Below are 16,939 nucleotides of genomic sequence, written 5' to 3'. Positions count from 1 at the left end.
GGGAGATATATGGTGTCAACCACGATCATCAGTCGTGACATTAACACCATTCTGTGGTCAGTTGTGGTACTGTACTCTAGTATTTCTTTTTTTTTTTACTTACAAATGAATCCCTTGAGACTTTCAGGGGGTCATGTACATGTATACTGTAGCGACTGTTTCGCTTGCTATATTTTATTTTATTGTATTATGCATACACACATATTACATTGCACATTTTGTTCCATTGCCGTTCATACACTGAAAAAATAAGTTCTTTGAAGTCACTTAATTTTCACCGTGTACTTCCACCTAATCAACCCATGGGTTAGCACGTATAGTGTTGGATTATTTTCGAGGAAAAGTAAGAGACAGGTATGTAATTTTTCCACATTTTAATGATATGAAACCCGTGTACACCACATTATTAAATTAAGAACTTCGCATTCCAGTGTAGCCCATTATGTTCCAGTCGTTTTCTAATTGCTCAGTAGTTTGGATGCTTATTATTAGTTCCCCTGATCCAGTTGGTTATCATTGTAAGGTACAGCAGCGCCTCTGTGTGGCCACAAAGGCTCATTACAACAGGCACCACAAGACCCTCAAGGTGTTTGACTGGTAGGCAAAATCAGATTACCGGAGCTGGCCAGTCCTTCCCCGGGGCGGAACGGTCCGGCCCTCTGGACGCTTATTTTTGGTGGGTGGTGGGGTGGCAAATTTTAAAAAAGAGTTTAATTAAGCGAGGCCGGAGGTGAATTTTACTCTGGCTCACCATGAATAAACGATGCCTCACGTTCTAGTTGACCACAGTGTGGCACCAAAGTCACACGCAGTCGTTTGACAGTTCTCATGCCGCTCATATCCTGGCGCACACACACAAATTCAAAGAGTGAATTGAATTTTTAAGTCAACTTTTTTTATGGGTTTTGACAGAGTACAGGCAAACTGGAATTGGAAGTTGTGTGCCTTCAGTGTTGAAATGTAGTGGTGAATTTAAACCATCTATCGAATAGTTTTCTAACTTTTAAACAATGGATAGAAACGGTGGTGAGACACATGTAGCCAGATACTATTACAATTAACAGGGATATATTATTTATCCTTTATGAAAAATGCCTAATATGACTGCAGCATACTGAGACAGTTAGGAAACTCTTCTTCGTGTGTCCATCTATCACCTGAAGGAGCAGGACAATGTCCATTAAATGAAGACTTTACATTCTGTTAAATTATGTCAATTTTCATGGAGAGCTGTTTTTCTTAAAAACATACTGCAAAATTTTGTGTTGTTGTTTTGGGAGGCTGGAACAGATTAATGGCGTTTCTTTCAATGGCAAAAGATGATTTCAAATCCAAGTGTTTAGCATTACAAGCGTGCTCGTGGAACAAATCTCGTATTTCAAGACACCTCCGTATATACAATCTCCTAAACACACAGACCAATGTTTTTGGCATTATTTCCTGCTGTTGGCGTGTTTGTTTGGCGCCAACAAAAGGGGGCAAACAAAGAGGATGAGAAGACTACAAAGGGGGATATCCTCCTTTTCACTGTGTTTTGTCCTATTAGCCGCCGCATGCTAACATCCTGTTAGCCAAACAGCTCGCGGCCGCTATTGTTGACTGCCCCCGTCTTTCTGCGTACGTGCAGTGGAAAGTTGGACATTTGATCACGTTCCTCGGAAAACCGCAGGGTGTTAACGTATCTTCAACGTTGGTTTATTTGACCTTTTTTGTGATGGTTGACTGCAGCTGTTATGCTTGCACGGCAATAAGGCGACGGGCGCGGGTCCAAGTGGCAGCACTGATGTGTAATCCTGCGCAGAAACGCGGGGATGACATTTTGTATACCTGGTTATCCGCAGACAAAACTGATCTGTGGTACGGGGCCAACTAGGGCACCGAACAAAAACACGGCCAAATGGGACGCGAGGTAGTACTTGTGGCGTTTGACCTAAAAACACAATAGACTCATTTTTATTTATTTTATGGGTGTGTGTGAGCGTGTGTGTTAGTCAGGACAGTAATTCCCCACCACTTTACTGTTTGGGGTGCCAATGTCACTTTTTTTTTTCATTTTTATTCATAAAAAAAAAAAATGATGACACTTACAGTGAAACATTGCTTTACTGCCACATGGTGGCATCTTGTAGACCAAGAACTATTGAAATTTGGAGCGCAGTTTCTTTTAGTCAAGTCATAGCCTTGTCTAATAGATAAAAAAAAAAATACTTGCACAAATCTTCTGGCATCATTTGTACCGCAAAAAAAGTCAATGAACCTGCCAGTTGTTCAGTGATGTTAACAATACCTTAATTTCCACTCCATCTAATTTTGGAATCAACTTCTCTCTGAGCGTGCCTTCCAATTTACATGCTCCAAAAGCAGCTAATAAGAAACTGGGATGCTTTTTTCGGGGGGGGGGGGTAGTTCCACAGACGCCAAATCATCCCTGTCATCATTTATTCAAGGCGAGAAGCTCACTGGGAACACGTGACAGATGTCTGCAAGAGGAAGAAGAAGGAAGGAAGGAGGGGAAAAGGGGGCTTTTGGTAAACATGGCGCGATGGCTGCTATCCGCTATGAAAGGCATCATTCATCCTCCGACACGATTACGCTGTGAATAATCCCGTGAAGGCCGAGAATCAAAGGCAGTCGGGGATACGACTCGGGACGTTGACATGACCACAGCGTGTAATCCAATCACAACACGGGCTTGCATGATAGCACTGGGATGCCACAGATTGGAAGATGATGCAACAACAACATCAAAATCAATCACATGCTTGCATTTGATGGACGGAACAACTTGAACGATTCTACGAGACAGGATGGAATGGACACTTTAGTTTCATTACTAAGACTTGTGTTACATATGTTGTATTAATTTAGTCACCCCACTCCGACAATGACATTATCCTACATGGATTGAGATCGTTCAGGGCTGTAAAGACATGTTTCCCCCTAAGATGCATGCGTGCACAATTGCACAATGCTGTCACCGAGCAAATGTATCCAGCGCGTCAAAAAAAAAAAAAAAAAAGGGTCAAAAGGAAAGAAAACATTCAGTTTTGCCAAGGTGAAAACGACCTTCTGGGGGTTTGTCACTCACCAATCTTCGTGCCACATAAATCTATGAAAAAGTGCGTTTTGGATGTCTGTATAGTCCATTTTTTAAAAAAATGTTTACTTTTCAGTACATTAAATGCAATTATTTTTAATCAGTAAGAACTGTTTGTATTTGAACGTTTTAGTTGCATTTTTTTTTATGTAACTTTTATTTTTGCAATACAGTTTAATTAAATATGAATACTGCTGGATCAGGATGTTCCCCTTTTTTTTAATCAAACAACTTAATATATATATATATATATATATATATATATAAATGATATATAAAATTTATTCAAGCGTTACTCACCAGATGAAAACATTTCCAAAGTTTATTTTTTATTGTACATTTACAAAAATGTCCGGTAATAAAAAGCAGTTTCCTATACATAAACACACTGTAAAAACAATAATATAATAGAAAAACAAAACAAAAGTCCAGAATTATTTTCTTGACATAATGAAGGCACACAGCTTCTCTATTTACACAGAAAATAATATACAGGATATATATTTTTCAAATGTTTGTGAAGGTCATGTGAATTTAGTGGGACTTTGTACAAAATTGCACGGTAACTTGTCGGAAATCTAAAAAAAAAAAAAAAAGTCAATCATTTTTCTATTTTAAATAATTTGGATGGAACAATTAAATCAAATAATGTTTTTTTGTAATTGGCATTTTTGACTTGAAAAGTAATTAAGGGCATTATCTAAACATTTTCTTTTGCTGGGAAATTAGTAAGTAGCACTTTTTTTTTGTACAAATTCGAACTGAATCACAATTTATCGAGAAAATGTTTGCACTCATCATACGTCGTCATCATGCTTCCAGCGATTGACCCTTTTTACAGCCCTAAAAAAGATTGCGTATAATTCATAATTGACTAAATAACAAATAAAAAAGACCACAAGGAGAGGCACATTTTTTTGTATGTTTTACATGTCAAAATCTGTCAGTAAAATGAGATAAAAACTGAAAATAAATCATATATTTTTTAAAGTAGCGCACAAACACACGTACACACTCACACAAGTTCATTTTTGTATCCCAACCTGAGGCGACTTAATCGAAAACATATTCAACATTTTGGCCCAGATCACAATGACACACTTAATTGTTTGAAGTTAAAACAAAAAATATATACCTTAAAATAAAAGCTTTCCAATAATTTCAATGCGACAAAGGCTTGTAATATCAGCTGTTGCCGTGACAACCCTCAGAGACGAGTTCAATGGTCAATAGAATTCGAGGAGCGAAGATGTGTAAACATGTCTGAAAATGTAAGAAAAAAAAACTTACTATGCACTTGTCTTGTTTTTTTTTGTTTGTTTAGTTTTTTTTTTGTTTTTTTTTCTTTGCACATTTTATTCTGTGCCAGCAAGAGAAAATGGCTGGCCAATTTGTCCGTCTACACATGCCTCTTCTGTGCTTAAATTGGCTGAAAACAAATTATTTTATCACCCCGAGAGAGAGCACACAAAGTTCCGTGCGTTAGATTTTCCAGTAAACAACATTTGGCCAATTTCTTCCCAAAATAAATACTTTAATGGGAGACGCCGACAACAGGCAAAATGAATGCCGTCTTCTCTAGTCGGTGGCCACCTTTTTGTTAGGACTCAAATGACGAACTTTTGAATTGTCTTAGCACAGTTTATCTGTTGCTGTTTCATAAATGTTGTTCTTACACTGTTCATTCTTTTTAGTAATTTTTGTCAGCTACTTTTTTTCTTCCTGTCTTTGCTTTAACTATTTTGTTTGTAAAAACTTTCAAATGTTGTACATTTAATTATGTGAAGCAGTTACCTTGAAATGCACGATATAAATAAAGCAGCCTTACCTTGCCTTGTTTTATTGAACAAAGTAGAAATGCATCTACTCAAGGGAGGAATTTATTGAAGTGTATCCCGGGTATCCCCTTTGCAAAGTCCCAAAATTTAGTTCCTGAGTGAGTTCCTTAAAAGCTTTAGAACTGCCTAGAAATGACACAACATGAAACTCCTCAATTTATTTCAACATAGTTCCTTGGCACCAAGCGGCCACAAGATGGCACCAAATTCAGTTTTATCAAGTTTTATTGGAGGGATGGCCACAATTTGAGTTTATAGGGTATTTCTTTTTTTTTTTTTATGGTGGATCGCAGAGAACTGTGAAGTCTTGCAAAATTTTTGTTTTGTGTCTAATAACAATAAGTATAACCATAACATTATAAATATTGGGTTTCTGAAGGTTTCTTATTGTGTTGAAAATGTTTCAAATGGCCTCATTGTTCTCGTCTTGTTCCTTCTTAACCTTCAACCCCTCAGTTTTCCTCTCCAAGACTGTTTATCAAGCCCACTGAACAGGAAGTTGGGACAATGTGTTGGACCGCCGGTGATATAAACCCCACTGCCTCCCTTGAAGCCTCCCCCAGAGGGTACAGGAAGTTGATTTTTAGCGCTGTTTAGCTTAGCACTGATTAGAGAGAGGGTTGGAGGGAAGACCCAAGTTCACACGTGAATGCCAACGGGAAAACGCAAAAGTGACTTCCGGCTATTGTGATGGCGGCCTTCTAAGCAAGAAGCGCAATAAACAAAAAGACATTCTTTGCATTTGAGTGTAGACCACCACCAAAAAGCCAATTTCCTTCGATATATCATTTATTTTTTTTGTACTAATTCTAATCTATAAACTCAATTCTTCCCAAGCTTTTTGGGATCAGTCCGCTGTCCTTTTGTTCCCACGCTATTCAGCCATAATCTTTTTTCTTTTCTTTTTTTCTTTTTTATGTATGTGCTTCCACCAGCTGTCAGTAGCCAGAAGGATGAGAGGTTAAAGTATTTGAAGCACCTCCGAGCTGCTGTGTGCTTCCTGAGTTGTGCGTGGCAAGGAGACCTCTGAGAGTTGAGCTTTCCTTGTCAAACAATGAGCGTGATGACGGCTGGTGTGAAACAAAAAAAAAAAAAAAAAAAAGCACCGAAAGCCGTGTTAGTAATTGTGCTGGACAATTTCCCGTTACTCGATTTGGACAAATTTTTTTCTCTCCGTTTGCTAGCAAAATGGACCAAGTTGAGGAAATTTTCCGGAGAAGAAAAATAACAAATTTAACCGTGAACTTTTATTTCAGCGAAAAACCTTATCCACATCAGGCCAAACTCTTAAATTTGCGTTTAGTTGCCTGATTCACATTCATAAATTTGCCTTTCCTCAATCTTTTTGGGGAAGGAATCAATCCTACCTAGTATGCAAGAACAGTCTTACTTAGGCGCGATCCGAAGTCATGTTGTTGCCAATAAAGTAGGGGGATCTTCGTTTAGACAAAAGTAGTCCTTTGCTGCAATCTTGTGGCACTTCTTGGCAACTAGACCATTGCTCTGTCAGGAATTTTTACAGCAATGGCAGACTAATTTCTGTCACCAAATTATCAGGTGCGATGGGAGGCGAGGCTGCCACGCCCAGACGCGTGTTTTTACACCGAGTGAACAGGTGCGAGTCTACCAAAAAAAAAAGAAACGGCCCCTGATGTAAAACATACATTTGATCAAAACTGCGCATGATTGTCTTCATTTCATTGCGCTGGCATCCCTAATAAAGTCGATATAGATGAAAAGTACAACCTGGAGAAGGTGTCAGGTGTCAACTCTGCTGCCTTGAATGACAACTTTGTGCTCATGCGGCCACTTCCCCCCTCATGGCTCATTCTTCACTTTGATTGGATGAGAAGAATAAAGATGAGACTCTCCCGAAACAAAAGTGATGCTCTCAAAGTCGGCTGGTTGTTCCCATTCCTGCTCAAGAGTGTTGGTGTTTTTATGGCTGCTGTTGTAGACGGTAAACAGTAGGTGCCGGGGTACTTCCGGGTGGCAGAAAAGTTATTGACTACGACTGACGTCAACTGAAACTATGACAAAAAATTGTCATGTTTTGGGATTTTGCCAGCGTTAATACAGTAAAACCAGTGGGTGAGGAGGCTAAATTGAGTCGATTTTATATGTAAATAGTTATACAGTGAACATTTCAAGACTGCCCAGAGGCGTAGTAGCTATTTTTAAAGGGACAGACCAGAACCAAACCTTTGTGGGAGACATTTTCTCCCAGGAATGCATAAACTGTTCGGTTGGGTTGTTTTTCAGTAATTTAGCAAAACAAAATGGCTAGCCTGCTACCTAACGTCAGCTCTACAGCGCGCTCTGTATTTTACCATCTAAAGAAAAAACAGTGTCATTAATCCGAGCAACAGAAAAGTAATCCATCAGCCAGTTCCTCAAGGATCATATCAGGTTGGTTTACTAACGGGGGAGATTTTGCCACCCGGAAGTACGTGTGGTGTCATGGCGAAAAGGTCAACTAGTGGTAGTAGTCCGACTCGTCCACGCCATACAGCTCAGCCAAGGTCCTGAACCTGGGGCCCCAGTCGCTCAGGAAGTCGTAGTCTGAGTCTGAGCCGCCACTGGAGGAGCTTCCCGGTGAGCTGAGGCTCCCCGCTAAGGACTCGGGGCCCTCGTGGCCGTAGATGTGCAGCTCGTCGTACGGGAAGCCTTCACGGTCGTGGTCCGCGTCGTGTTTCTTCATCTCGATCATGGCCGCCATGTCGCCTTTGCAGGCGGAGGCCGGCTGCACTTGGTGCTGGTGATGGTGCGGCTGGGACTTCTGGACCATGGCGTAGAGAGACGGGTGGGGGAGGTAGTCCGGGTGGCGGAGGAGGGAGCCATCGTGGAATGCTGATGTCAGGATGGAGACGTCGTAGCTGGAGGTGAGAGGAAGAGTGTATGTTAGTATTTACGGAGTCCAACAGGAAATAGCTAAACTAACAATGTTTGAATTGGGCATGTTGACTTGTAGTAGACTATTAAAATTTCGACAGTCGGTTTCCTGTTGCCTCCCGTAGTGCGTGTGACTCGAGGTGAAAAAGCAAACAGGCATCTTACTGCTGATTGGCTGCTACCGACTGCTCATTGAACCTATCAGATAGTGCTGTGGGCGGGCCAATCTGCTTCTGCAGGCAGGGCCACCAGCACGGCAGAGAGAGAGAGACAAAATTGTGCTGCAGCGAGCCAAAATAAACCAGCTTTTAATTTATCGGCCTCAAAGTTAAAAAAAAGACAGATTCCGATAATCGGCAAAATGCCAAGTATCGATAATCGGTCACTAAAAACAATCATGGTCCCCAAAAAATTTTAATATTCCGTAAACGGAGGGCATTTTGTCACTTAGGTGAATCAACCAACTGAAAAAACACCCAGTGACAGTCTTGGAAAAACTGAGACAAACTGAACATAATTGGCCAATAAGGATAGTAACGGTGATCCTATTTGAACATTAAACATGAGCAGTGCATTAAGCAGGCGCCTTTTAATAGGCTTCACATTAGATTAGATTCATATTACATAAAACTTTAATGATTCCTTTCAGCTAAACTGGGTCACTAAATGATAAGACGCGGCAGAGGGCATGAATATTGCAAACCGAGGAGGATTAATACGCCATGTGGCTTTTCTTCAAGTACAAAGTGTCTCGCGTGACTCAAGTCGGCAAATAAATATTGATACACAAAAAAGCGGCATCAAATATCCCAAAAAAGTGGCAATACGCCAATGCTGTTACGATCAAATGTAGCCTGGTTTGATATTTGACAGCAATAAAAATACTTTAAAAGTGATTCTTTTATCCTGAAATTTGATATGTTTTCCTGACATTTCTTAAAATATAACACTTAAAATGATCAATAAATTAAAAATGTCTTGTGTGTACAGGTACAGGGAACTGTCTGTGTTTTCATGTAAACTATATCTAGTCTGTTTTCGGACAAATGCTTGTACCAGAAGAATCTTAGTTGCCGGACCAGCCAGGACACCCGGTTGCACAAGCGCTAGCATTGATGCTACCGGTACTATTCAAATTTGACGTGCAATGCATGTACGATCACACTAAAATTATAAAATTTTTTTGCACGGATTATGTTTTGTGGTATATTGATCAATTCACACCTTCCTAAAGAGTTTTCAATTACCTGTAGAAGCCACAAGAGGGTAGCAAAGGATTACTTTTGTCTAAATGAATCTCCTCAACTCACTTCAAATAATTTCCTTGACACCAAGATGCCACCAGATGACACCAAAGCAATCGTGTCATTTCTTTGACCCAGCATCAAAACGGCAAATAGTGCGAATAACAAAGGATTGGTTTAAAAAAATAAATCAATAAAAGTCTGTGATTTGGCAATGAACCAAAAAGTAGTGTGATTACAAAGCAAATACAACACTTCCCACTTTAGTTGGGCCTTGGGAGGTTTTTGCGTCCACATACCCGTTGGTGTCCATCTCGCCTCCACCCTCCTCGTCGTAGGTGACAAGCTGCTCGTGGATCTCCCCGCTATTCTTCATGCCGGCTAGCGAGTCTTTGTGGTAGCGCTTCTTCATCACAAATAGGATGACGATCACTGCAAAAGACAAGGCATACTTTTTCATTTTTTTTCGGAAAGAAACCGCCCAGTTTGTTCTTGGAACATGAGGAAAAGTTGTCCCGGCAATTTTTAGATGTTTGACAGACCGATGCGATTAGCGAGTGCGTGAAAACTTGGGCTGGCAAGATTAAAGCGGTCAGCATAGGCTTTTCTGTGAAGATGTGGGGAAATTAGGGCAGGAATGAGAATGGGGCCAGAAGGAAGCGGGCAAGATGGAAGAGGAAAGAAGGCGGTGCGCTAACGAGGGAGTGAGCCTGGAAAACTGGCGGGAAAACGAGCAGCCGAATGGTTTTAGGTGTCTGCGAAGTTTGCCTCTAGCGCGAGGAGCTCTAAAAACACACGGCGATGACTCGGCAAGGACGGGAAAACGGATGCAGGGAATATCAATGAGGAAGGAAGGGGGAAGGTAAGAGAAAGGGAGTGAAGTGAGAGAAATTATGGAAGGAGGCACAGCGTTGAGGACTAAAACCAAGAGAAGAAACACCCGGAGAGGGGAATGTGAAGAAAAGAAAGAAATCGAAAGCAGAGACGGAGGAAGGAATTGAAGACCGAGGAACGGTGGGAACGAAATCAGCGGGAAAAGCAAACAAGGAGGGAGGAAGCAAATGACAAAAAGTGAAGTAGGGCCAGAAGTGAAGGACGGACAACGTCGGAGCTCAAAGAAGGGAAGGGCAATTAGTCGTGATGGGAAAATGAAGCTTCAAATTTGCTTCAAGAACCAGTTTTAGTATTTTTGACTCCTCTAGATGGCACTGTTGGTTTAAATAACGGGTTTAAAATATATAAGTCGGTGTGCTTTCAGTCCAATGTTGAACAGAGAGTGCCATCTACAGGAGTCCAAAAATACTACAACTGGTTCGTGAAGCAGATTTTGAAGCTTCATATACCCATCACTAGCAATTAGCAAAATGAAAACAGGGAGTGAAGCATGTGAGGACTGACGAGGAAGGAAGGATGTAGGAAGGGAAGGATAGAGTGAGAGACCAAGGGAGGAAGTGCAGGACAGAAAGCGAGGAAAGGCAGAGAGAAAAGATGAGAGGAAGTGAAAGAACTGACAGGGAGAAAAGAAAAGAACGTAGTGCAAAACAATACAAATATTTTTGTTCTTATTTTTACGATAAATAATTTGAAGGATAGTTGAACGCCAAGGTCAAAGCAAAAAAGGACAAACAGTGGGAGGGGGAAGTGAAGGACGTTTCTGACATTAGATTAAGGCCACGCGCTCTGGGGTCCTGATATGAACTCGTCTCTCTCTCTCACTCGCTCTTTACATTAGCGTTGCCTTTTAGCGCCGGGCGAGCGCGCCTCATTCCGGCGTGCTTGGGAAAGCAACAGATTAATCTTTTACAACACATGCTTCGCACTTTATTAAGCCTGACAGATAGCCGCCTCAGAAAGAAGAAAAAGGAGAAGAAAGACGAGCAAACCAATGAGGGGGGAAAAAAAATGCTCTTTTTTTTTTTTTTTTCAGGGGGTCAAACGCGACTTGTGGCGAGCGGGGAGCTAACGCTGCGCCGCTAAATTGCTTCAGGGCGCGGCAGATAATGACAAGAGCGTTAAATAGTTAATCTGGCCTGTGGTGAGAGGGTTTGATAAAGAGAAGGAGACCCAGTGGGACTCGAGAAGAAAAAGAAGTGGAGCATATTAATAGTTCATCCACTTAACGTTTGCCGCTGTTTGATAAGCAGACGGCACCTAAAGTGCTGATAAACTCCTCATTAACGCCGCTATTCTTCACACACTTTTTCCCACAATTTTTCCGATTTCATTCCATACCTCAAGACAACTCAATTAAAAATCTCAACCTTTTCTCACTCTTTTTTTTTTTTAAACATTGTGTTGTCATCTATTGGCTAAATAAGGAGAAGAAAATACAGATATGTATTCAGGTCAGTCTTCAGAAAAATAAATACTCAGGTCAAGTGAGGATACCTGCCAAATATACTCAAGTGCAGCAGCCAAGTATTTGTACTACCGTAACAAGCGTGTTGATTGAGTCAATGTACAAGACAGAACGGCAAGGAGCGGGTGGGGGTATCAAAGAGAATAGCAGCGCGTCGGAAACCGCGGGCGTTAGTTTCCGCATCTGTCCCTGCATTATTCATTAAACCAACAACACCAGGAGGCGGGAAAGTTCTACCACGTGAACTGTTGTCGATGGCAACGCAAGGGTGAGAACACGGCGTGAAATTGAAGGGGTTGAAGTCAACACTAATTTCAGGGTTGTTAGGTGTCACAGCAGCTGCGTGAAAGGGGGGGTAGAAATTGACATCGTCACATAACCGAGCTAAACCAGTTCAACGCCCGACACTCAATTTTTTCCAATCGGTGTCGTGTTAAAATTAATTGTTGAGGTCTGACTAGGAATGATGCGGCATTTTTTCAGAAACTCGCGTGAAAGGGGATTCTTATTCGAACAGATTTTCTGGATAGATAGAGATATTGGTGTTAGAGATGTAACAGGGACTTGGTGTTGAGTAACAAACCGCGAGTTATTTACGCCGTCATTGTGTAATACGGCACAAGTCTCCGGCGTTTGTGGCTAGCAGCTAGCTAGCCGTTCAACAACTGTCCTTTGCCTTACTTTTTTTTTTTTTCAATATTGTGGACCTACATTAACTCATTAAATACCAGCCATTTTTCACACTTTTATTTTAGACCCTGTACTATGTATAAAATAAGAATGTATGCTTGCGTTAAATTGCGTTAAATCCTAAATGTATTTATTTTTTGTTCATTCATTTTTTTATGGGCAAAAACAGTTTATAAAATGAATGAAGACAAAGTTACATTTTCCAACTTTTAAGATTAGTGGTCCCCAACCAAAGGATTGTGGACCGGTACCGGGCCATGGGCCAATTTGGACCGGGCCACATAGATGGGAAAAAACCCGCAAAAAAACTTGCAGTTGATAAACGTCAAGATGCTAATTGTCGCGGTCGCATTATGCTAATAGTAAACACGGAAATGAGCAAAATGAGTCACGTACGAAGCCCCGCTTGTCACGCAGACCGGCGAGCGCTTACTTGGTGATCTATTGGACTAAACAGTTGCGCAACATTAAATTGCCCAACATTTTTTTTTCGTGCCTGTGCCAGCTAATTTGAATCAAAAGGTCAAAAGCCTTAGGTTTTGAAAGCTTTCCTCTCGCTGTTGCAGTTTTTAGAACTCACCCAGTATGGTGAGTATGCAAAGCAGAATAGCGATGAGGACGTGGACGCTCACTCCCATCTTCTGAGCCACAGCTTTGCACTGCGTTGGGATGCGTCTGGCGTCACAGCGGCACGCCTACAAATGACGACATGATATCAATTCACAGAATCAACTTGTTAAGGTTTTGTTAATTTAGAGACACAAATACGGACCTTAATGGACAGTTTGGTGACGCTGGTCTGGATGGGTCGTCCTCCGTCGCTGATGCTCACGTCAATGCTGTAATCTGTGGGATCGTCCAGGTTGAACGGTCCCTGTTTCACCAGGACGTATGCCGAGTTGTCTGAACACAAATGGATGACAAGTATTTGTTACTTCCCACCGCAGTCAATGGACAACCTTTTGGACTCAAGGAAGCAAAAACAACCGAGCCGAGGATCCGAAGTAAAACTTCCATCCAACAATGAAGCCATTCGTCAAACAGTCAAAGCTTCCTGCTCCGGAGGCCGCTTTTTACATTTTTTTTTTTTACCCCTTCACAAATGGCTTGAGGAATTCTACAACTGACAATGGCAGGAAAACGGGAGCCTCGCCGTCGCAAAAAGGCACAGAACTTAGCTTTAAAAAAAATGTTGTTGACATTCAAACGTTTTTAGACATCATTGGCTCAGTGACCCCAGGCCATAATCTCCCGTGAGTTGAAGTCAGAAACCAGTTTTGTACTGGTTTTCACAGAAACACGCATGTTGGTTAGCCAGGTTAAAAAAAAAAAAAAATGTTTCACGTTTTCGATTTCACTTGTGCTTTTCTAAAGTATTGTATTTGAGGGAAGACTTGCTAAGCGGTCTCATTTTTGGTAAACGTCCACATAATTGTAGATCGCAAGCGCTTTCGTCAGTGTCTTAAATCGTCACTGATGTTCGTGGGTGTTGTATTTCTGTTGTTGTCCAAAACATTTCGATGCCAGTTCTGAGATAGCCTACCGCCGGTATTAATCTTTTAGCTAACGAGGCTAAATTCTATTCCCGGACGGTTCGCTGCTCCACAATTATCGTTAGTGATATCGGCACATTGAAGACAAAATGCCAAAAACATCTTTGCGATTAATCGACTGCAGCTTTTACATTTTCAACCCCTAAAACACACTGCGAAAATGATGAGTATGTAAGAGTTAAGAGTATTCGTACCACGCTTGAGCATAGTCTGATTCCTTTGACTAGCGTGAGCACTCTGGCTCCGAACAAGCCGCAAAGTCCTGAAAGTTGCAGTGCTGTACATCTCACACTCGCTGTCCCCGGCCGCTCACAACACACTTCAGAACACAACACAATACATCCCACTAGACAGCCTTCATTTTATGTTACCGGCCAATGAAAAACATGTCGAGTCTCGAAGGGTGTGTCAATAAAAGATCTAAACATCTTCTGTCCTGCACCTTCCCGTCTCGCTCGTATTTATTTGACGGCAAAGTCTCCGTCGTCTCCCTGGATTGTCTTCGCTCTCTTGGTTCAATCTTGTTATTTCCACTCGTCGCACTTTTGTGTTGGCGTGGCCATCTAAGGCGGAGAAATCCGTGTCGACACCGGCGGCTGTCACTTCGTCGGCATCAGGGAGAGTGACGAGCTGGGCGGGTGCGGTGACGCTATTGCGGGGGGTTAGGTGGCGACTCGGACCGGGATGAGGTGGTGAAAGTGGTCTTGTGCCGCATGAATATTTGACAGGACCGTCACTTTGCAGCTCTTGTGTGTGTAAAGCGAGTGTTAAGTGGCGCGAGGAGACGACGCGTGACATGTTGTGAAATGCACTCATCGCTCATGTTGCCGCCTCTCGCGTGTCTTTTTCAATCCGTCCGTCCATCTTTTTTAAAATGTCTGTGAGGAACTTTACTTTTGCATGTCTATTTCCTTTGCACCCATTTTATATCTTCTTCTAAAATGTTCATGTTTTCTCTGTAGAATTCCCAAATGAAGTGATTTTAATTCCCCTCTCCTTTCACATATTTACCCATTTTCAACATACTCCGTTTATTCAAAACATTTTTGGGGACCGTAATTTCCGCATTCCCAAAAATCTACATGTTTCATGCTAAAATGATTTATTATTATTATTCATTATATTTTTACAATAAAATTCTCAAATGAAGAGATATTTTACACCTTGTTCCACATATCTTGAGCGATTCAAACCATCCTAACTTGAAGCTGTTCAGGCTTCCTGCGTGGAGTTGACATGTTCTCTACCCGTGTCTGTGTGGGTTTTCTCTCGTTACTCCGGTTTCCTCCCGCATTCCAAAGACATGCATGGTCGGTGAATGGAACACTCTAAATTGTCCCTCATCAAATCAATTTAGGTGTGATTGTGAAGGCGAGTGGTTTTGTGTGTGTTTTGGTGCCCTGCGATTGGCTGGCAACCAGTCCAGGGTGTCCCCCGCCTACTGCCCTGAAGATAGCTGGCATCGGTTCGAGCACGGCTCAGATAATGGATGGATGTCAGAGAGGAACTTTGCTTTCTGTCTGACCTTTGCTATTCCTTCTCCTTCACTCCGACCTTTATTGAGCCAAATGAGTGAAATGCAGCATATTTTGTAATTGTGTGTGTTTATAATATTTTTCAAGATGGTCATGTTTCGGGTAACTGAGCCTTGGCGGAGGTCTGCTGAGTGCCGTTGTCGTTATTATTCGTCATCCTCGATCCAGTGATCCATCTCTCCTAATCCTCGTCGTGCTTCTCCAGGCTTCCTTTCATCTTTTTTCCTCCAAATCATCTTCATCTGTCTTCCCTCCGTCATTGCGACAGCACGTAACCGACACACGCACACGCACGCACACACACCCCGGGCACCAGGGTACAGGAAATAGAAGAGGCCACTCCCACCTTCCTGTTTATCTTTCTGCCGTGCGGCGTGTTATTTCAGGTTACACTCAGATTACACGGCAACGCTTCACCTGAGCGTCTCATTTGTCATCCTGCAGCTTTCATCTCTGCGCAACTATTTAATATTTGACAAGAACACTTGGTTACTCTTAGCCGTCGTCTTTCATGTTTTATGTTTCTTTTTTTCGTATAATCAAAAAAAAACAAAAAAAACATATGGCTTGAAACGTTTTGCGTCGAAAGATAGAGATCTGATGCAACCCGGAATCAAGTGTTACGATTAGCCGAAGACCCATTTCTGAACCAAATAGTGGGAGGATCACCATTCACGTCCGGGCTTGGATTTTTTACGTTTTATAAGATAAGCGCTTCAGAAAAGGGATGGATGGCTGAGACATCATCTGTTGTGAATTTATCGCGTGAAAGCCTTGGGAAAATTTTTCAACATTCTGACAATTCCCACAATCCCCATCATTGCACACTTTCACAGTAAGATTCTTAGATTCTCACAAGAAACAAACTAACATATTTTAAACATCAAACTATCTTCTATTTCCCAGTCACTAAAACTGCACAGATTGACATAGAATCCTCAAATGTTCACCAAAAAAAAATCACCCATTCCATTCCAACATCAATTCTCCCTTTCCACAATTTAATTAATTCCACAGCATTTAATTTCAGCATCAGCTCTTTAGCATTCACACGCTCCCATTCTCTCATTACAGTTTGATATTCCACAGCAAAGCCTGATCTTCACAACACTCACCACGTGTGATGAAAACATGCTTCCCAATGTAACGGCACCCATTTTTCTGTGATATATTATTGAATTTGAAAACCGATTCAGCCGTTCCCCCCCACGAGGAAAACGTTAACACCTAATAACTGTCATTTTTCGACTGACATTTCCCGTTGCGGTGAGTCTGGTCTTTCACGGTGAATGTGCGCAAGGACATCTGTACAATATTTGCTGCCTCCAGCTCCAGACATTACTTTGCACCACAGACAGGCTTCGGAGCCCTCGAGTGGGCGCCAGAAACAAGGTTTAGCCATCTGAATGGCTTCCATTTCAGCATTAAGACGAAAACCAGCGACTTACTGCCAAAGTCTCTGATGGAGAAGTTGGAGCTGGGAGAAGCCAGAATGAAGGTGAACGAGGCTGGCTGATCATCGTTATCGGTGGCCCTCAGCGTGCCGATGACCTGAGGGAACAAACAAGTGCAAATTGTTAAAAAAAATTGAATTAAAAAAAGTGTGTATACAATTGTACACTTGCATAGACAGCTAATACAAGATCTGTATCAAAAATTCATAAATTTGCTATAGACATATAAGTTGTCAAAAATATTATAAAAATACCCGAAAAATAATACAAACTGTGG

At 41.7% G+C, this 16,939-nt stretch overlaps 1 protein-coding gene and 1 long non-coding RNA gene across 2 annotated transcripts in view; one reads left to right on the top strand and one right to left on the bottom strand.

Annotated features, from left to right (window-relative positions):
• Positions 1-16,939, top strand: part of LOC148329973 (uncharacterized) — a 39,223-nt gene that overhangs the window by 17,758 nt on the left and 4,526 nt on the right. The window contains exon 3 of the long non-coding RNA XR_015845011.1: positions 7,668-7,817. This is a non-coding gene — a long non-coding RNA (uncharacterized LOC148329973). The remainder of the gene's footprint in view (positions 1-7,667; positions 7,818-16,939) is intronic.
• The window catches only part of cdh5 (cadherin 5), a 28,423-nt gene continuing 14,885 nt past the window's right edge, over positions 3,402-16,939 (bottom strand). Inside the window, exons 11-15 of the mRNA XM_088304188.1 lie at positions 16,657-16,759; positions 12,893-13,023; positions 12,701-12,815; positions 9,371-9,503; positions 3,402-7,811 (exon numbers count right to left, since the gene is read on the bottom strand). Coding sequence (XP_088160314.1) covers positions 7,412-7,811; positions 9,371-9,503; positions 12,701-12,815; positions 12,893-13,023; positions 16,657-16,759 — 882 coding nt within the window. The 3' untranslated portion in view covers positions 3,402-7,411. The remainder of the gene's footprint in view (positions 7,812-9,370; positions 9,504-12,700; positions 12,816-12,892; positions 13,024-16,656; positions 16,760-16,939) is intronic.

This window comes from Idiotropiscis lumnitzeri, chromosome 9 (genome assembly GCF_059441095.1).
Source record: "Idiotropiscis lumnitzeri isolate Australia: NSW breed Sydney's pygmy pipehorse chromosome 9, RoL_Ilum_1.0, whole genome shotgun sequence".
Taxonomy (NCBI): domain Eukaryota; kingdom Metazoa; phylum Chordata; class Actinopteri; order Syngnathiformes; family Syngnathidae; genus Idiotropiscis; species Idiotropiscis lumnitzeri.
This window is presented reverse-complemented; position numbering and strand designations above follow the sequence as displayed.